This window comes from Empidonax traillii, unplaced genomic scaffold (assembly GCF_003031625.1).
Source record: "Empidonax traillii isolate 1590-97213 ecotype Southwest subspecies unplaced genomic scaffold, ASM303162v1 scaffold1249:size145682, whole genome shotgun sequence".
Classification (NCBI taxonomy): Eukaryota; Metazoa; Chordata; class Aves; order Passeriformes; family Tyrannidae; genus Empidonax; species Empidonax traillii.
In genome coordinates, this window is record NW_020956442.1 from 114,288 (window position 1) to 136,012 (window position 21,725).

The 21,725-nt window shown below is 41.4% G+C and overlaps 1 protein-coding gene across 4 annotated transcripts in view; it reads right to left on the minus strand.

Moving 5' to 3' along the window:
- The window catches only part of SYT9 (synaptotagmin 9), a 77,269-nt gene extending 55,852 nt beyond the window's left edge, over positions 1-21,417 (minus strand). For all 4 annotated transcript variants that reach the window (XM_027906122.1, XM_027906120.1, XM_027906119.1 and 1 more), the window contains exon 1: positions 21,213-21,417. In XM_027906122.1, the coding sequence (XP_027761923.1) occupies positions 21,213-21,360 (148 nt within the window). In that variant the 5' untranslated portion in view covers positions 21,361-21,417. The remainder of the gene's footprint in view (positions 1-21,212) is intronic.
- Between the last annotated feature and the right edge of the window lie 308 nt (positions 21,418-21,725).

The window sequence follows — 21,725 nt, forward strand, 5'->3', positions numbered from 1 at the left end:
GAAGTCTCCTTCTAAGAATGCCGCCCTTTTTAGGTTTGAACTTAAGGTGGAGGTTAAGTTTACAGCGCACAAGGCGATGATCTGTTTGGCATTCGGCACTAGGCATCACGCGGGTGTGATGAACATCGCAGATATCTCTCTGTTGGACCAAAATATAATCAATGAGGTGCCAGTGCTTGGACCTAGGATGCATCCAGGTTGTCTTCAGACTATCTTTCTGCTGAAAGATAGTGTTGGTGATGGTAAGCTGCTGCTCAGCACAAAACTCTAGCGGAAGGCGACCATTATCATTGCAGTTCCCAACACCGTGCTTGCCTAATACTCCTTTCTAGGCTTCAGAGTTCTTTCCTGCTCTGGCGTTGAAATCACCAAGGATAATGATCTTATCATCTGCAGGAACCTTTTGGATAAGGCAGCATAGGTCGTTGTAGAATTTATCTTTATCAGCAGGGTCAGCTTGGAGAGTTGGGGCATATATACTAAAGAAAACAGCATGTCGCTTGTTGTGTAATGAGAGGCGTAGGGAGATAATACGATCAGAATGACCAGTCAGCAGATTAGAGGTAATAGAGTTTTTAATCATGAAGCCAACTCCTGAGAGATGCCTTTCAGATCTGGGTTTACCTGACCAGTAGAGTGTATAACCGGCACCATGTTCTCTAAGGCTGCCTTCCTCATGAAGACGAACTTCACTTAGAGCAGCAATGTCGATGTGAGACGTGACAGTTCATGGGCAATTAGAGCAGAGCGGCGCTCAGGACATCCACTGTTCGCAGTATCGAGCATGGTTCTGATGTTCCAGCATGCGAGTGTTAATTTGAGTACACCTTTGGAGGCAGGTGTATGCCTTTTAATCTTTGTTTGACCGCAACAGAAGATGCCCATTTGCCGCGGTTAACCAACCAGGTGAAGAGCGGAGATGAGCTTTGGTTAGGCCACCTTTTCTAGGCCCCTCTCAGTGTGGAGCAAACAGTGCTCTTCTTGAAAAAGGCTGCTTGGTCATTCAGGATGCTGCTGAGTGAGTCTGTCATCTCCAGGGTCAGACTCAGGCGACCAATGTCCTGAACCGCCTGTATGCAGGGTTAGGACTGTGGCTTCCAGTGCATCTTATCACCTGCTGTTTCATCCCTCACCCGTCGCTGCAAGATTTTACAAGTGTGGGTATAACCCTCGAGCCTGCACAGTGGATTTTTTAGGTGAGGCTCAGCTTGCGCTTAACTGATCCCACCCTTTACTCCTAAGGTTCATCTGCCAGGGCCTAGCAAGCTTGGACGGTGACAGTGAGGTCCTCAGGATGTAGGTTTAATTAGAGTATCCTTCTCTTGGATGGATGGCCTTACAGGGCTAAGGGAGCTCCATGTGCCTGGGTTTGAAATTAGAGTTGGGGGGGCCAAGATGGTGGGCGGTCAGGCAGCCATGCGCTCGGTGTGCTCCTGCAGCTGAGTGGTGGGTGGTGAGGGACCCGCTCCAGCTCCCGTGCCTTGTCGCTGCCCTGCATGCATGGGAGATGCTGCTGTGCCGATCTGTGCAGTCGACCTCGTGGAGAAGCCGTCGGGAGCTCTGTTTCGATGTCAGAGTGGCGGAGCGGTTGGTGAATGTCCAGTGGCCATGCGGGGCCAGGCCGCGGGATGGGGCTGCGCCGGGTCGGGCCGGGCGGGTGCAGGGAGGGGGCCGGACGGTCCTGGGGGTTCCCCAGATCGTCGTGTGGGGGCGGGTGGATGGCCCCATTCAGAGTAGGGGGAGATCCCCAGGTCGGGCAGGGCCGGGTCAGGCCAGGCAGGAGCCGGGGGGTGGGCGGACGGACCTGGGGTTTCCCCGGGCCGACGTGGGGGGGCCGGTGGGGCGGCCTTATTTGAGGGGCCGCGGGTGGGCAGTGCAAAGGGGAGCTTGCGGTGGCACGCTGGGGGATGAGGTTAGGGGTAGGCAGTGGGTTTCTCTGGGGGTTGGGGGGTTTGGGCTGGGCAGGGGCTGTGGAAGGTGTCCAAGCCTAGGTGCATGCAGGGACCTCTTACATGTGTGCCCGCTCTTGCCCAGGGGTATGCTGGGATTGCTCCTCCTCAGGTGTTGACGCAGTGGGAGAGTGGGAGTGGGATATGGGTTCGGCTGGAATGTGATGTGTTTTTATTGTTGTTTTGTGGGGGTTTTGTTTGTTTGTTTGTTTTTGTTCTTTGGGGGTTGTTTTTGTTTGTTTGTTTTGTTGGGGGGGGTTGTTGTTTGTTGGTCCATGTGGGGTTGTTCGTTTGTTTTGTTGGTTTGGTTTGTTTGGTTTAATAGTGTCTTAGAGGGGTGCTCAGGGCAAGGAAATGTCCCTGGGTTAAACTGTAGGAAGCTGTGAAGGAAAAGTAGGGAGAGAAGGGCTTGCCCAAACTATTTCAGTATGCCCTTTTGAGGTTGTGAGCTGTGCTGGTGGTGGCATATGCCTCCGGTAGGGTCTCCCATGCCAGACAGGTCGAAACTGAAGGGTCAAATGTGTCCATGGGCAGGATGAGCTCACTGGCCTTCTGGCGGTCATCCTAAGAGAAGGACAACTCTAATTTGTAGAATAAAGATGCTAAAGTATCTCAATGATTAAACTGTTTATTACTAAGCAACTTTCCCCCTTCTTCTATAAGTGTCAAAGTTATTTAAATACCTTTTTACAAACAGGAGCAGAAACCAAGATATAGCACAATTCTTAAGGTGAGATTTGGTAAATCAGTTGAAAGGTTAAAAATGGAACCTGGATCTTCTCACTTCTTGCTAGATTGTGAGTCTAGCAACTTTCCAGTTGCTTCTCTAGTGAAGCAGGATGCAAGAGAAGGGATGCAGGGAGTTTTATAAGCATTGTTTAGCTCACAAGCAAGACTTTGACCACTAGACAGATGGTGTGGCTTCTTCAAATCATCTAGTTATAAATAAGTTAATTAAATAACTGAATCCTGAGAAAGCAGTTGTCTCTCCAAGCATACCTGCTTTCCGTGAGGCAGCAGGCACTTTGCCTATGTGTGAAGTACTGAAACCGTGAACAGACCTTTCCAGGAAGAAAGTGATACAGAGAGCCAAAAAAAAAAAAAAATGCGTCACCAACTCTTGCAGCATAAAGGGACTGATGATGAGCATCAGTTCTTAGGTTGTAAACAAAAAAAATCAGGAGTTTTTTGAGTAGATTCCAGGAAGACTAGAATACCATGTATCATAGAAGTGTAGAATCATGGAATAGTTTGAGTTGGAAGAGGCCTTAAATATCATCTATTCCAAAGCCCCTGATGATCAGCAGGTTTCTCAGAGCTCAGAGCCCCATTCAGCCTGGTCTTGAACACTTCCAGGGATGTGGTATCCACAACCTCGCTGGGCCTCACCACCCTCACAGTAAAAAAATTTTTCCCAATATCCAATCTAAATCTTTTCTCTCTCAGTTTGAATCCATTCCCCTTTGTCCTGTTACTCCAGGCAAAAAGTCCCTCTCCATCTTTCTTGTCAGCTCCCTTCAGTTATTGGAAGGCCACAATTAGGTCACCCCCTAAATAAAAGAGAAGCCTTCTCTTTTCCAAGCTGAACAAACACAATTTTCTCAGCCTTTCCTTGTACGGGAGCTGCTCCATCTCTCTGATCAGCTTAGTGGCCTCCTCTGTACTCACTCCAACAGGTTGATGTGCTTCCTGTGCAATTACAAATAAATTCCAAAGCAATTACAATCAACATCTTTAATAAAAAACTAAAGCAGAGGTTTTGATAAATGTAACAATTCTAGAAGATCTAAGCAGAAAATCCAAGCAGTGATATTTATATACAATGCTAAATGATTCCCACAATAAAGATTTGTAGTAGTCTTGCATGCCCCACGTAATGTATGCCATCTTCTTGTGGAATATGTAATCGTAATAAAAGTTAATAGCCTCTCTTAACTTGGAATTCTGCAGATTTCAATCTTGCTACACTTTCTTCTAAAGCAAACTCTGCAGTATTTCTTTTATAACCTTTTATTATCAAAAGATCATTTTACATATTATGTAAGAACTTTAATCTGATAATTAATTGAATGGAGAATAGCAAAATAATTAACTGGATTCAAAGTAAGCTCTAAAGTAGTTTGAAAGTGCTGGAAATCAGTCCATGGTATTTAGGCTTGTTTTTTTCACTTGCAGTAGTTAAATTCAAAATAAATAGTTTCTGTTTTCATTCGGCATTCTGATAGAAAATATTTCTAATGGTTTAGATGTACAACTATTGCCATTATTCAACATATCCAGACTCTTGGAGATATTATGTGTTTGCAGCAAGTAGCATCTACTGTCATTCTGCTAGAAATTATATTCTACGGGATTTGCATTTTCTTTAATTAAGTTAATTTAGCTAGATCTGTATCTTATCTCCTAAAATTATTTTTCTCAGAAAAAATTGGAACAGCTAGTTTCTTAAGATGAGGAACTAAAGAGTATCCTCTGCTTTAAAAGCTCAGCAAGGAAAGTTTTGATTAGCTGTTCCTTGAACAATTTACTGTGACATGAAAAGAGCAGGTGCTGTCAGTCTAAATTTGAGGACCAGACCTGTACTCCAACACCCAACCCCTGAGTGAGAGCAGGAGACAATGTAGCTCTCTATTCTTAAGAAAGAAAATTTTGCAGATTTCTGTTGTCTATCTGTATAAAGGATTTCACTTTTTTTTTTTTTTTTTTCCCCTGTTGTCCTAGACTGTTTCTTGGCAAAGCTCTTTCTTTTATTGAGGTTTCTAGACAGTCCATGTTAATTCTGGAGCTTTGGCTGTTTAAATAGAAAACATTGCCAGGATAAACTGGCAGATGAATTTCCATTAGCCATGCAGTGCTTCTTCCACCTTGTGACCACCTTGTGACCTGGAGTATGTGGAGGAAATACATTACTTTCAAGAATTACTGTCCAGTTCCATATGCAAAAAACCAAATTGCTCTGTGTTGGTAATGATTTGCTTGTCATGTCTTTATGCATAAGCCACTGTTCCTGAAGTTACTGAGATGTCAAGTACAGCAGAGCTATGTGTTTGGAACACGAACTGTGGAAAAATATTTGTGTTTTTCTACTCTGAAAAAAAAAAGTCTTTCACCACAATGATCCCCTTATTTTGAATTGTATTTTTGTAAGCAATTAACTCCCCATTTTGATATCCAAACAACAAAATAGAAATGTACTGTGCACTTTAGAATAAATACCGTATGGCAATTACAGTTAATTGCATATGAGATTCTCAATGAAATTGAAGATGAAACAAAGGTGACAAGCAATTTACCAGACTGCACTTCCAGTGCCAAAATCAATTATGACATTCCAAATCCTGTAAACATTAATAGTAATTAGTGAGCTATGTGTCATTGTGCATCTTTGACTGATGTGTCTGTCTTATTGTGTTTAGCTACAGGGAAGACCTAGTAACAACTCTTTTAAGAGGCAGTGAACAGCACACATTTATAGAGGGAGAACAAAGTATCTGCGGGTATAGATACTGCTGCGGCAGCTGCCAGCGGCTCAAGTGTATTTAGGCCAGCCTCTGGATGGCATTGATAGCATAAATACAGAATAATAATTAATTACTAGGCAATGCTAACTAAAGCAGAATGAGGCTGAGTATGAGGCTTTATTCCTAGCACTGAGCTTATTATTCAGTTTGGCTCACAATTAGACGTTGTTAGTACCAGGGGATTACAAATCCCTCAGGTGGTTATTCTGCAGTGAAATACCACCAGTTGCACAGTATCTTACTTCTTCGAAAACGGAATGTCAAACATACTAGGTTCATTCAAGCAATAAAATAGAAAAAGAAGATAAACAACCTTACCAGAGAGAGAAATTACAATCACAGTATATGGCATAGTTTTTTTAAGACAAGTTCAATTATAATCAGTGATATACTTTTCATATGATACACACACTACTCTCTCCAGGTGGGTGCACACAAACAAATGGGATGTAAGGAAGGGACTAAGAGCTTTGTAACCTTCTTGCAGAGTCCTGACTGCTCTTCCCCAGGCCTGTTCCAAGGGGAGAACAACTGCTCTCCCTCCCTCTCCCTCAGAAGTACAGCACGGAAACACTGAGTTTTCACATCTTCTCTCCTCCCCCAAGACTTGCTCAGTTGGATTGCTCTCAAATCTGGGGAATTCCAAAAATTCTGCTACTTCTAAGGGAAAACCAAACTGACTGTAAATTTCTAGCCACTGCTTTTTCATCTTCTGGTCTCTAAATTTTTTATTCTTGAAGAGAAAAAAAACCAAAAAGCAACTAAAAGTAGTAATGAGGGTTTCTTCCCATTTCACCAGACACAGCTACAATACCCACTCTTTTCGTGCTAACTGGATGGGATTTGCTGATTTTTTCAGCTACTTCAGTAGAACGATTTTAGGGTAATTTTTTTGAATGTTTGGTACATTTTTATTTGTCGTCCAGCATAGGTAGATAAGGCATCCACCAATGTCTACTGCTTATCCTGGTCCCACATGACCCCTTTAAAATAAATTTTAAAAATGGAGTTAAAAATAAATAAGTAAAATAAAATCACACTTCTGATAGCTTGATTACTCTATGAAAAAATATATCTAAAACTGAATTACATGAGTATTATTTGAAATCTTCTCTTTAGAGTCAGGAGCTTGTATACATCCTTTTCTCAGGAGGTGTCTGTGATCCTATTTCCTTTAAATTAACACGATTCCCATCATCAGGTTGTCATTTAACAACTTGTATTTGCCTCACTAAATTAGTGAAGATTACCTTTCACACTGCAAATTTCTAACTTTTGCAGACAGTCCATAGCATTGAGGGGAAAATTGACCACACTGTTATATTTTTAAGAATAAATTTATTGTTGTAATAGTGTTTGTTACAGCATGCATTTATTATTCAAATAAGGCAAATTGGAATAAATGAGGTGAGATCATTCAAAACTGATGACTATAAAACTGGAGGAGTGTTTTGAATAGAAGCAGTTATTTCTTACTTCATCAGCACAAACGATTAGGTTTTAAAAATATACATGAAGGGCTTACATTTCAAATTCCCACTCAGTTTCACAGGGGTACAGGTAGTTTCACTCATGCATGTTTCTTGGAAAATTTTACTCAGAGATTATTTTGAGTAAAAGTAGTGCTACAGAAGCCATGAGATCAGATTTAGTGACTGTGGTTTATAGAATCATAGAATCACAGAATCATTTGGGTTGGAAGTGATCCTAAAGATCATCCAATTCCAATCTGCCTGCCCTGTGAAGGGACACCTTCCACTAGATCAGGTTTACTCAAAGCCCCATTCAACCTGGTCTTCAACACTTCAGGGATGGGGCATCCACAGCTTCTCTGGGCAACCTATTTCAGGGCCTCACCACCCTCACAGCTAAGAATGCCTTCCCAATATCCCATCTAACCCTGCCCTGTGCAATTTACCTGTTAGTATTGCTGTTTTGTCAGGTGCAGGCTATGGTATGTGCTATGATTTAATTCTGAAAACATAAATCTAGGCTTGCAAAGAGGTATCATGAATAAATTACATAGCTAAACATATCAAACCCAGCAGAGAAATAGAAGTTTTGAAATCCTCCTTATGCTTTTATTTATTCCCATTTGAATGTGAATTCTATCAAATCACTGCCTCTCAATTATGGTTTCCTTGCTGATAGCAGAGGCACATTTCTATTGGCTAGCCTACACAGGAGGAAAATATATTCTGTTTATTATTTATAAGAGTAAAGTGCTGAGAGGTCCCAGTAAAGCCAAGGTTCTTATTTTCTGTTTGCTATGAAAATAGCATGAGCCATATTCAGGCCAACTACTTTCCACCTAAGTCCTTGGACCCACTCTTTTCTCTTGACTGCTTTTTCGGCAGGTTTCTGCTCAGTGCTTCACTGACATCACACTTGAGACGTGCTCTGCTTTCTTTGCGGATTACAGACACAGCATTAGATGGAATTTTAACTGCTTATCAGTACTGGAAAAGCAGCTGAAAGGGCGGGGAAAAACAACACTGACAGATTTCTACAAGATCACATCCCAAGTGCCTGGCAAAGTTGAAAAAAGAGCCTTATTTTCCCAGTCCCCAAGTAGTAATCTATTCCAGTCAACTAAGCCCTATTCGTGTCTCTGAACAATACTCCTGAACCCAACATATTTGAATTAACATATTGCCAGCTAATATCAGATTTGCAGGATTTACAGCCAAATATCTCCTATGCTGTTATGTATGTTCACAGTCCTCCTTAGCTGGGTCTAAGTCCTTCCATTACCTTGAACCAAGTGCGTCAGCATTACTCCTTTCATTCAATTGCTGATGCAGGAAATACTCTGTCAGAGCTTGCTTTTCCCCCTATTTTTTCCCAAAAACTAAGCAATGTTTGTGTTTTTAAAAACAGTGATATACATTTACCTCAGAAGTGTTCAGGGATTTGGCATCTATTTGCTGTCATTTACTGGGAAGAGTACTTCTTGAAACATTGTAAAAGGGTCCTTCCCTGTTCATCAAGGTTAATTATGCAATACTTCTGTATCTAACATTTTTCCTACTCCTGTCCTAAGAAAACTATTTTTATTTATTAGCAACATTTCCAGATTTAACAACCCTGGCATGTGCTATTCTATGCACAATGAATACAAGATCTCATGTGAATACCCACATTGAGGTGATGTTTCTTTCAACATCAGTGATTCTATGATTGCAATAAATTGTTGCCAACTGTGTTTCAAACTGCTGGGACTGCTACAGAAAAGTAAGAATTGTTCATCTTTTAAAGCTTGGGATGTTTTATACTGCTGTAATCCAAAGACTTGTGTATTTCCCAGATGCAGCTGGCTGTTCTTGCTGTCAGGCATTCCACTACACTCCTTTACTGATTGCTTTATCACATCTAGTTTGCTCATATATCTTTGAGACAGCATTTTAAGACACTATTTTTTTCAGCCTTCCGATCTGCTTTGCTTACTGAGAAAATAAAAAGGGATTTTAATAGGTCTTGATGCAGCACTGATGACTTGAGAAAAGAAAACAGCAGAGGACGGAGGGACTGCACAGCTTCTTTGCTCCTCCATTTCCTATCCAGCATATGTCATAGCAGCTACTGTTAACAGGGTTGGGGAGAGAAAGCAAACAATGGAGAAGGAAAAGCGAAGGGAAGAAAACTGTTAAATTTACCCTTGGCCAAAACATCTCACAAAGTCAGCAAGACCGTCCTGAGAGGAAGTCCAGTGTGGGAGACAATTAGGGATGCTCCTCAAGAGAAAAGGGCCTGGCGAAATAAAAGGCAGGACTGATTTGGGGTTTTGAATTCCCTAATTCCCCTCCTCCCTGGCTCTCATGATTTTGAATGAAACATTAATAATGCTTCAGATGCTTCTTCCCTCCGAGGCCAATCAGCTGCTCGACAGGGCGTGAAGCGGTTGTTCATCTGAACGGCTAACAAGGGAATGGAAGAACAGAGCTAATTCTAAGGCTTTCCCAGCTCACATTTGCCTTGACACACAGGGAATGACCTGAAGAGCCTCTCTTCACTTTGGAAGAAGTCATGCTGTATTGATTCTGCATAAACAAGCCCAACCTGTCAGAAGAGATAATTTTTCACAATACGACCATAAACATAGTTTTAAGACTGTAGTAGACACCCCGTCCTGCTTAGTGCCATGGCAACAACCTACCACTGGAAATCTTCCTCATACAGAGGGGTACAGAAAAAAGGAGGTAAAACTGCCAAACGACCAAAAATGTCAAATCATAAGCCTTCCATTTTAACAAAATTACTGCTCCTTCTCTCAGTGCACAGAGCCTTTAGGATAAAGAGTGAATCTAAAGAGTGAATTTTACATGTTCCTGAAGGTGAAAAACTACTTCCCCCTAATCTGGGAATGAAAAGAAGCTGAGGTGGCTGAAGATGTTGCTGGTTTTGTTGCTATTAAGGTCTGTTCTGGTTTCCAGCTCCCAAGAAAAAAAGAAAAGAAGGAAGAAAAATACATCAAAAGAAGAAAGAGCAGTCTTTGTTCACATTGCTGGGTCTGACTTATAACACTACACTACAGAAGGACGAATAGAGTAATCACTATCAAATCGCTCTGGCAAACCCATACCTGTGCATTGCTATTTTGGGAACCGCTTTTAGCTATTTTATCATCACTGGCTCCTAGCAGCAGTAGGAAAGAAATCATCTTGACTAGTCAATTCTCTCTTTATAACACAATGACAACAGAAAAAGAGACAGGTACAGAACGAATAAGGTAGGCAGGAACAGGACATTAACTTGAGAATGAGAGCAGATATAAAAATGTTACACCTTCTTCAGATAAGAGAAGCTGGCAGGAACAGTGATGCTGCTGCGCAGAAAAGAGTCAAGGTAACAGGTTTTCTTATTAGGTGAAGCCACAACGGCCAGGCTTTCTCTTTCCTGACTAGCCACAGCCCTACTGTCAGTATCAAATCATGCCTTCTCAGAATGACTTAGCAAGCTACTGAGCCTTCAAAAAAAAACCCCAATCAACAAACAAACCAAAAAGCATATGATAGCACCACAAGACAGCGAAAGCATTTGGACAAATCTGCTTTACCTTTTTTTTTTTTCTACAGTGAACTCCACAAAGAAGCTCAAAAGGTTTTTAAATTTGGAAAAAATTGGCAGATTTTAGTGTAATATAAAACAGAAATATAAATTCTTACAAAAAAGATGCAACACAGTATATCTACAACCTTTCCTGTCCATTATGTCCCTGTAGGCAGGTCATTAAAATCCAAGGCTTCAACTTAGCTAACTCTAAGTAACAGCAAACCTGCTTGGTGATCATTTTGGTCCCTTGGAATATGAGTGATAGGCTTGGCTGCCTCATGTTCACCTCCTGAGTAGCACAAGCAACAGGCATCATGCTTGTGCCTGCTGTACCATCAGGTTTCATCCCTCTTTATTTGTGAAACAGCTATGAAACCAAATAAAATTAAACAAACAAACAAACATAAGTCAACCCCTCACCTCACCTTTCTGTTTACCAGCTAAGCCTAACTTCTAGTTTCCTGTTTGTTTTTTTTTAACTCATTAATCATCTTTAATATTTGTCAATTAAAAAAAAAAAAAAAGAGGAAAAGTTTATATTAGACTTTTGTTTCCATGGATGCCTTAGTAGCATCTGCAGAAATAGGAGCCTTTCTTAATGACAAGATCTACTGTAGAAGAGAGCACAGTCATAGAATTAAACAAAATTGGTGCTATTGGTTCAGATTTGTGTCCAAGCAAATTGATAAAGCTTAAAAATATAAACCAGCACTGATAAAAGCATTTTCTGTTCAGAGCTTTACATATTTTTACAGCAATACCAGACCTCTTTCCTCTTGTTTTTGGTTGCTAATGGACCTTAAAGCTCTTTTCAGCAGGTAAGAACTGCCACAATGCCACTGCTACACACATCCTACATCAGCCCTACTGCTCAGAAAAGAAGAGCACTAAGCAAGAGCCAACTCAATACCTGCTGCATGTCCCTGTAGCCACACTGGGGAAACACTTCCTTCCTTTATGCTGTGCAGAGAGACCTTGGCATAATGAACACTAGAGAGCAGCTACTTTTGGTTGCCTTCCCAAAAAGATATAGAATAACTAGGCATTAGTTTTATCCATTTAACTTCTCTAGGGGCAAAAAAACCCTAAACTTCTCTTTTAACTGGGTTAAACATCTGCCACAAATGGAAACAGAAGATCGTAAGACTGTTGGTCTCATCGATCATTTTCCAATTAGTATTGTACATTCCTTTCTATAATAGTAGGATTATTCATACTGAACTACAAGGTTTAATTATTTATAAAACTTGTTAGTTGTTAGAAACACCTTTTATACTATCTTAATATTTATTGGTGAAACAATTAACTCCATAGCCATGAACCTCTTGCAAATTAGAAAAGAGGTAGAAAGTCTTAAAAGGGGACTATAAAGGGAACTTTATATAGCTGTAGCCAGATGCCCCATGAGATTACCTGTCTGTAAGATGGGTCAAACTTTGTGTACTGGTTAATTACACAGCAATACAATTACATTACACTAAATGGGAGAAGAAAGCAAGCCATACTGTTGAAGTCAGAGAACTAAAACACGGCTGAATTAAAAATATTATAAATGGGGCAATAAATAAAATGAGCTGCTGCTTGAGAAATGGAGTGGGAACACCCAGATGGAAAATCATCTGAAACACTGGTATATGCACATATAATCTAGAAAAGGAATGGAGCAACCAGACACTAAGTAACCTGGGTGGAACTGATCAAGACTGGTTTACAAGAGGAAATTTTAAAAGTTTAGTGGTCTGTATACACACACAAAAAAAAACATCTCTCACAGGGGGAAAGGAAGTATTTGGGGATTTCATAGACAGTGAGAGAGAATTAAGATATTTTAAACAAACTTCCTGATGGAAATTAAACAAACTGAAGAAACATATTTCCAAGATAAGTCAGCAAGGCTTTCATTTGTGTGTAAAACTAAACTGTGAAAAAAGAAAGTGAGAAAGTATACTGGAAGGAGTGATCCTATTTTAAACCCTCATTCTTATTATTTTAAACATCCTTGGAAAGTTTCAACTCCAAATCATTAGTGCCTGATCTTTTCGTTAGTATGGTGGTTTTACAAAAATAATCTGAAATTTTTTTCTGACAGATTATGGACTATTCCAACATTTATCTTTGGTAGACACACAACAACTGTAAATTGGCTTAAAACGTACATACATGTGTACCAGTTTCAACTGTATGCACTGCATTGCTAAATTCCAGCTAACCATAGGAGGTATACAATATCAAGTCCTGGTAGTGTACATCTGCCAAAGGAAGCCAAACTTGGCTAATGAATGTCTAAAATAGTTTTAAAAATGAAGCTGAACCTACTGAGCAGCTTAAAACACAAAATTCAGTGTGATTACAACAGCTAATTTAACAAATGTGCAAACCATCAACTGTTATACATAGCACTTCTTTCTCTCCAAAAAACTGATCAAATACTCACTACTCAAGTACTACAAAACATGCAAAAAAAGATTTATCTTGTCAGATGATGAACTTTGGAATTGCAGGTTTTATAAGTTGCAACTGACAGCATTTTTATGGAAATTCCTTCCATAAAATTATTCTAAGTAATTAGAATTCTATGTAATCAGTATTCTATGTAATTAATTATTCTAAATTCTTATCCCTTGAACTAAAATTTTGTTAGCAATATGAAAGGGATCTGTTAGCAATATGAAAGCTTTACATCAAAATAATCTCTCTTTATCCCTTTGGGCTAAATAAAGCCACAGAAGAGCTTAAAATAATGACAAAATACAGCAAAATATGCACAGTCCAACTCTTACTACAGCTTTGCACTAAATAAACAGTGATCATTATTTTCAGTGCAGAAAGAACTAAAACATAGAAATGTGGTTTTAAACATAAATACATAAATTGCAGTTTATGTTCAAGCTCTACATATTACACACCAAAGCTGGTAGAGTGCTGCACAGCCTCAAGACTGAGTTTAACTGGATCTGCTGTTATGACAGTAATAATTTTGGATTTACATTTCTAGGTCTCTGAATTGTCACTGTAATTAAACTCACACAAATTAGTTTGGAAAGGAATTTTCCAGAAAGCTATCTGGGGGAACATGTGGCTGATCATTTGTACTTGGACCACTAAATATATGGATCACACAAATATGTAACTATTCAGAATTCTACCAGTACTGAAAAACAGAATTACTGTAACAAAGGTTCATGTTTTTTTAGGAATTAATGACCTGTAAACCCATTGCAGTAACACCTCTACTAAGTCATCAGAGCTTTGTGTGTCAAATTTAAACTGTTGCCTGCAGAAAGTTTATGGATAATCCTTAGGAAAGTATAATTAGCAACGTTCTTTCCCCTCTCCCCTTCTATCAAGGAGGAATGTGCAAATCCTAGTGAAATAAGAGCTATGACAAATGCAGCGATCACGTTTTAGTGGCAAAAAGTTTGTATGTACAAGGACTAAATTTAGCCTACTGCTCCTCACAAGCAAAACTGGCATTTAAGATGGGAGTTCAGATGTAAGACAGACTGTATGCTATTTAGCCATCATAATTTTCAAAAGCTGATGTTCTTGTCCTTACTCTTCAGGTTATTTTCAGTTACGCTGCTGCTTCTTTTAGGAACGTACGCAGGATCACTCTTGAGGAGAAAAGACAACGCAGAAAGAATAGTGTCTTGTCGATACCATCTGGGGAGTCTTTCTGCTGTGCCTTCTGCAACTGGATTTGTCTATCTTGCATTGGCCTTTTTAGCCATCCACACGCTTGTAGCAAGTGTGGGTAGAGCCCTTCTCATTATCTTCATTCGCGAAGCCTAGCCATGATGATGATTTTCAGTTACATATATTTTTGTTACTCACAGTTCAAAATAACCATTTTCTTTAACGTTCACTGCACATTTGGAAGAGAAATGCTTAAGTTGTGTGATGACTGTAGTGATGACTGATTTCTGATTCAATTAGTATGTTATTTTAACTTTTAGTATTACTTCACAAACAGGCTTGCAATGACTTCAGTAAATATTATTTTTATATATATCACATATGAGTAAACATACTTTTTTCTGTTAAATACAAAGTGGTGTAGTTGGTATCAGGCTATTTAACACAGCATAAAACATTGTTATATTATAGATTCAGTGCATAAGGGCAGACTGTAAACAACAGACATTTGGTATAATTCCCATAAAAGTAAGAAGTAAAACCAAAATGGAAATGGAAGCCCCAGAAACCTCTTACGTTCCACATCTCCACAGAAAATACGGATGCAGAGACCAAGAAGGGCTAGAAGCCACCTTTCTCTTGTCTTTTCCCCATAGACTGAAACTTGTCCTCCTCCCTACAGCAACCAAGAGCAGCCACAGGACAGCACTGGCATTGAGTCTTGGTCAGAGGGATTGCAGAAAACCTACTCATGTTTGTCTTCCCAGGGTGAAGTACTACTAAAGAACACTGAAGTTGCTTTGCACTACTGAAAGTATATAAAGTGATTTCAGTACTGCAGTACTGCAAGGATATGTCCTTTTGTGTCTGAAGAGTATTTAACATGACTATGCTGCAGCCTCACAAAAGCTCAGTTTTATCATAAGAATTATGTTTGTAGCCTTTCTTTTCTCTCATTTTGAAGAGTAAATCATAACTTAGACATCTATACAACTTTAGGTTACCTATAAAAAGAACAAAAAGATATTCTAGGCAAAAGTTATGTGCAGTTAAAGTCTTTAATTTACTTTTATTAAAATTAATTTACCTTTAAACCATTATTAAGCATATAGGTAGTTCCTTTACTTTGAACATAATTTGCTCTTTTCTACAATTTGTTTCAAAGTTTAATTATCTATTTTAGACCAATTTCTCAGAGAAAACCAATACTAAACTCTTCCAGTATGACAGGAAAATCTCTGAGAGCCTTTGTTCAAAGGGAATTAGACTGGCAGAGCATCTTAGAATACAAGCAACAGGAAGTAATTATTTTTACCTTCTTCAAACTTATTCCTGACTGTTCAAAAGAGAAAAAGAATACATATTTTCAGTCTAAAACACATAACACCAGGGTGGTTTTTTTAAATTCTTGAAACAGCATTTGGTTCTTGAAACCCAAAGGAACTTGAGCCTCACACATGTTCACTCATTCGACCTCATGTCAGTGAATATGTTTCATACTGTCATAGTTCTGATTTCAGCAAGGAATTTTTCTTTCCCTTACCTCCTGCTCTGTGTGATGGGCCATCAGGTGAAACAAAAGAATCAGCCAGGTTCAGTAATGGCCAAGAGATCAGTCTCCTTGACAACGAAGGGGGGGGGGGGAGCTGGTGTGTGGCTGGAAGGAGGTGGGGCGGGGTGTCAGCTCAATCTCTCGGCCCGGAGGGGAGCGGCTCTGGGCTGCAGACACTGCCGGGGGTTTTCTTAGTCTCTTTCCTGTCGGAGGGGAGTTTTTGCTGCTGCTTTCGGCCCAGCTGTTGCTGGCTGCAGGCCTTGCTTACAACGGACCCTAAATCAGCTGAAGTTCGTGAGTTTTCTTCCATTGAGAGAACTTTCTGTTTTATTGCTGTTTGTTTTCCTTCCCTTCCCCCCCCCCCCCCACCTGGCGGCATCCAAGGATCTCACAGCGCCGCCTGGTGACGGGCACTGGACATTACAAGTTTCTGCCACCTGGTGACTACTATAGGACACTACAAATCCTGCACCTCCAGTGACCCAACAGCGCCACCTGGTGAATGGTACAGGATATTACAAATTTTGCATCTCCAGTGACCCGACGGCGCCCCCTGCTGACTGTGGTTGGAACTGCACCAGAGGGTGCTAAAAATTGAACTATTTAATTTCCCTTTTGCCGGTTTATTGGTTTTGTTCTTGAAGGGAATTATTGGTGGGTATAGGAGTATCACTTGGTTGTTTTACTTGGTTTTTTTCGTGTTCCTGTTAATACACACATACCTTTTAATAAAGGGCTGTTATTTTTTCCTTTTCCATAATTTGTTTTCCTTCAATCGGAGCCTCTTAATTTCGGATTTATAATTGCTTAGAAAAAGAAGTTTGGGTCTTTTTCTCCTAATCCATCCTCAGCAGAAGACTCTTGTCTCATTTAAACTGGGACACATACTTGTCCTCTGTCCTGCACTCTTGCACTGGCATGACATACAGAATACTATCAATTTGGAGCAGCAGGACTTTACATTCCTTTTGCAGGAGAAAAAGAAAATTAAAAATATGGAAAGCAATGGCTCATAGAGAGTAAAATAAAAATAACAAACATACTGAAAGTTATTTCACCCACTCAGATCTTCTTTATGTCTTTGCAACTTGTAAATGCTTTTTGGATTTATCTAGATAAATTTAGATGTACTTAGCATCTTGATGAAACTCTGCAGCTTGATGTGTCCCTGGAATACTTGGGGAGGTGAGGCAGGGAATAAATCAGTGTGCAATCTGAGTTACAAAAATTTATAAATACCCTTCTAAGAACTTAAAATTCTTTCTGAAGACAGGTTTTGTTTTTAAATTCTGATCTGAATTAAAGGAAACTTGCTGGAATAATATTTAATTGCAAGTATTAGCTTCGTAAGGAATGACCATTCTATCGGAATGATCCTCTCCACAGAAAACCGTGGCTCTCACATTCCACCAGTGGCTTTGGAGACCTGTTAGGCTTTTTTGTTTCTCTGTGCTTTTCTGTTTCCTGAAGTTGAAAATATACACTAAAAAAAAAAGTACTGATTCATAAGATTCACAAATTCCAATGCAAGACCATAACTGCACTTTCTTGTACATTTTGTCTTCAATATCCACCCCATTTCCATGCCCACATTTTTTAATTTCTTGATTGTCGACTATCTTTACCTCCATCAAGTACTAAAATCTGACTTTCTGTTACTGTACAATATTGATCTCAAACTTATGACCTGAAGCATACTTTATGCTTAATGGCCATCACCATACCCACAACATTCATCACGTATTCTGTTTTAGCATCTATTAGTCAATTTCAAAGAACAAAATTAAGAACATTTTAGGACCTTACTGGCTCTTCCTCAAGATGTTTAATTAAACACAACAGAAAAGGAGAGTGAACTTTAGTTTTTATTTCTATTCATTTTTTCTCCTATAAAATTAATTAGAATTAATTATGATTAATGGCCTGGACTTTTTTCTTCATGAGAAGCTTCCTTGTCTTAATTCCTCTTTTAGTGGTTAGTCTCTCCATTAAGATTTTCTGCCTTCATTGGGGTTTTTTTTGTTGTTTTGGTTTTTGATTTATTTTTTTTTTTACATATTAATGTAATTCTTCTGCTCAAGGAACTTCAATTCCTCATCTACAATATTTGCTTTATTTGGTGTCATGGGGTGATATTACATGATCTTGAGTGATTGTTTTCAAACGTCCATATGACAAATGCGATTTTCACTTGAATATCTCCAAAAGATTCACACAACTCTCCTTTATGAATGTATTACATACTTGATCTGTTCAGACTTTGCAATTTACCCTCATAAAACCCTTTTGTGATACAGAAATATTATCGATGTTTTACAATGGAACAGAAAACGAGTCAGCTTATTAATGTACTGAAACGCTTAAGAATGCCTATTAGGATTTTCAAGGTTTCTCTGACTTATAACCCTTATTGAACTAATTGAAGATTTTTCACTAAATGGATAATTTGCATTTTAAGTTTTCTGAAAAGTTTTAAAATCTGACTCACCCATGTCACCCTTTTTATCCAGTGGACCAGTGCATAAAACCCAGATTTCATCAGCCCTTAAGCTTATACTGCATATGCAGGGCTTCCCACAACAGGGCAAATTACATGAAAAATAAAGATGTGGCATATACCACAGGCATCTAATCCCCTCCTGTCCCTGTCCTCCTCCCTCCTGGTCTGAGTCACACACCAAAGCCTCAGACAGCAGGGAGCCACAAAGCCAACTGCATCAGATGTCAGACAAGAAACAAGTGGATCTCCAGGGATCTGGCTGCTCCATGCTGGGATTGAGGGGTGCCAGGAGGCTGAGCTTTTACACAAATACTTCTGTCATGCTCAGTAACCCCTCAGCTCACTATCTCCCTCAGTTAGGGCTTGATTTTTCTAAATATTGACAGGGGACAGAGCCAACATGCATAAATGGCTCCAACCAAAGTGTTGTAAAATTGTCTATATCCACCATGGGTTTAGGCAAGTAGCCATTTTATTTCAGAAAAACTTGTAAGCATTTCCCCATGCTTTGATTCCTGTGCAAAACCTAATCAGGTGTATGTTTTCTAGCTGCACTTTTCTCAACTCAGTTATACACGTTGCTTTTTCGGGTGGTCTAAAAGCAAGTTACTCAGTTTGGCTAATTCACATCACCTTCACACCTTGGGGGGCAGTAAGTTGGAACAAGGACAGCTTCATCTTTTGCCCAGTTCTGACAAGGAGATGCTGTCTTTCAGCATGGGTTTTCTTGACATCTGTATGCTTAGACCACTAGTCGCTGGAAAGGGAATGGTTTAGCTGTCAGGGCTTTCTTTTTAAGGCCATTTTGCCCTTGCTGAGTCAATGAAACTCACTATATAAAGCAGGCTGGATTTGGTTAGTGTACTGCCCTTTGATTGTGAATCCTATTGCTTCATTTTGGAAGTCACATACACTGCCTTCTTACAGGCCACACCCTCATATCTAAGGACTTGCTAAACAAACCATATGAGCAGACATTTTACTGGGACAATATATGTATTTAATCAAAGAAATATAAGACTAGGTAAATTAAGAAATTCCTGACATTGCTACCTTACAGAAGTGCTTTCCAAGTCAGGGCTTATGGATAACATAGACCCTCTGAGACTGGCTGCAGCTGCAAAAAATAAAAATGTTACAATTGAGGCAAATAGGAAGATGCTGCCTGCAGCATAATTGCTCACTGTTGTTGCAATTGGCTGGCGAAGGTTAGGATCTGCTGCTCTGTGTAACTGAGCAGGTTTGCACAATACTGGAAGGCTGTTGTATAATAACAGTTGAAACAAAACAGGCAGAAATAAATACACATTTTTTAGGTAGAGGTGATAAATTTTTACTGAGCACATCATGCTTTAAAAATGCTCCCAAACAGATGCCAGGTACTCTTTTTGCCCGAGGCTGATGGAGAAAAAGCAGGTAGCTTCCGAAAGAAATCTGAAAAGCTGTTATCCAAGTAGCTGAGGTTAAAGTCTCCATATGCATTTCAAGTAGTTTTGTATCCAAAGTGAGCACTGATTTAGGCAGATATTTTTGGAATCATGACCTGATACACAAATATGTGATTGATCCTTTAGTAAATGAAAATTACTGAAAATCACAGGTGTCTGCCACAAAAATTACTGCTTATATGAACAAAGTAATTAAATATGAACCAACAACTAAGTTTGCCTATTTTTAAAGAATCCTTATCAAACATTGCATAAATCACTTCAATTTGAATATTTCAAGTAGTGAAAAGCCAGAATGGCTGCAAATAGCTTTGGATACAAGTGAACTGAATGATGGAAAATTCCTTATTCATTTGTTGTGGTAGCAGATCTTTTTCCCCTCTCAATTCTTTTTTATTCTTAATTTTACTTATTTCATCCAGGCCTTTTAGCATATGCAAGGATTTGTCAGTAAGTTTCACTCGGAGTGTTACTTCAGGCTCAACAAATCACAAAAAAAATATGTAAGAATAGTGTCACTAGACTGCCCTACGCGAAGTGTACTGATTTATTTCAGAGAATAATAAATTAATACTGTGCTGTGATGACTAGCTGATCTAACGGCAAGGCTTCCCACTACTGCAAATGTTTCTCAACTTCTCTTTTAACTCTCTAAATTTCTCCTCACAATGAGCAAACCCATCTTGATGCAAAAATAAATATAACAAGCTCCTACTTTAAACTGCAATTTGCCTTTCCCTTATGGCCACAGACATAAGGCACATCCTCAGTCTTTCCACGTTTTTGTGTAGCTTCCTTATGAGAAAGCTTCCTTAAAGTTTTTTAAGTAGGATTTGCCAAGATGCAAAAAGGCAACCATAATCCTGACGCACACGACCATAATTCTGACATACAAACACACAACCAGCCGGTGAACATCTTGCAAGCCCCACAATCTCTACTTGTACCTACAGAATTGCGAGGAATAGTCTTCTTAGTTTGTGACACACAGAACTGGGAAGTTAGGTTAAATCGCGTTCCAGTTACATTGGGCTATGACGCCTTCTCCTCTGCGCTTAACCCCGGAGCACCGGGAGGGACAGGGCGGCACAAGAGCAGCCCCGGGCTCCCGGCACTGCAGCAGAGCCGCGGCAGCGCCAGGCAGGGCGGCTCCGACCCGCTCCGGGCGAGCGGCGGCGGCAGAAAGTTGCCCGCCCTCCCCCTGCGCTTCCGCACCCGCTGCTCGCACGGGCACGGGCAGCGCTGCGGGCTCGGGCTCTGCATCTCCCCCGGTATCTGGCGCTGCAACCCAGCGCCAGGCGCAGCCGAGCCCAGAGCAGCGTCCTACCCCGATCAGGCCGGGCAAATTTCCCCCCAGCCCCGCGTTCTCGGGAGCATCCCCCCCTCCACTTTCACCGCTCCGCTGCCGCTCGCTCCGGGCAGCCCCTGCTGCGCCGGCAGGCCTCGCCCCGCGGCGGCCGCCTGCCGAGGGATGGCGGGGGTATTCGCCCTCCTCCCACAGCCGGGGCCGGGGGAGGCTGCCGGTGCCCGCGCCCCCGAAGGCGGCGGCCGTACCTGAGTCGCTGAGGCGGGGCCGGGCTCTGTCCCGCAGGTAGTAGATGAAATCGCGGCAGTTCTCGTTCTCCACCGCCCCGACGGAGCACAGCTCGGCCAGCAGCTGCAGCGCTTTCTGGCAGATCTCGTCCTCCCTGTCGCCGGGCATCGCCCCGCAGCATCCTCGGGAGCGGAGCGGAGCCCTGCGGTCAGGCGCCGCGCCGCTGCCCGCCGCCTGCCTGCAGCCGCCGGGCCGCCGCCCTCATCCCCAGCCAGCGGCGCCCGCCCCGCCGGGCCGGGCCGGGCCGGGCCGGGCCGGGCCGCCCCGCCGCACCCCCCGCGCCGCTGCCGGGGGCGGACCGGGGGGTCCCACCAGTTGAACACGGGGGCGGGAGCGGCGGCGGGGCCGCGCTGCGCAGCTCTGCCGGCAGCGGGAGCGGCCTCCGTGCCCCTCTCCGCCCCGGGGGCAGGTCTGTCTTCAGCCCCGGCCCGCGGGATCCGCGGCCGGCACCCCCCGAGCTCGTCCGCTCGCCT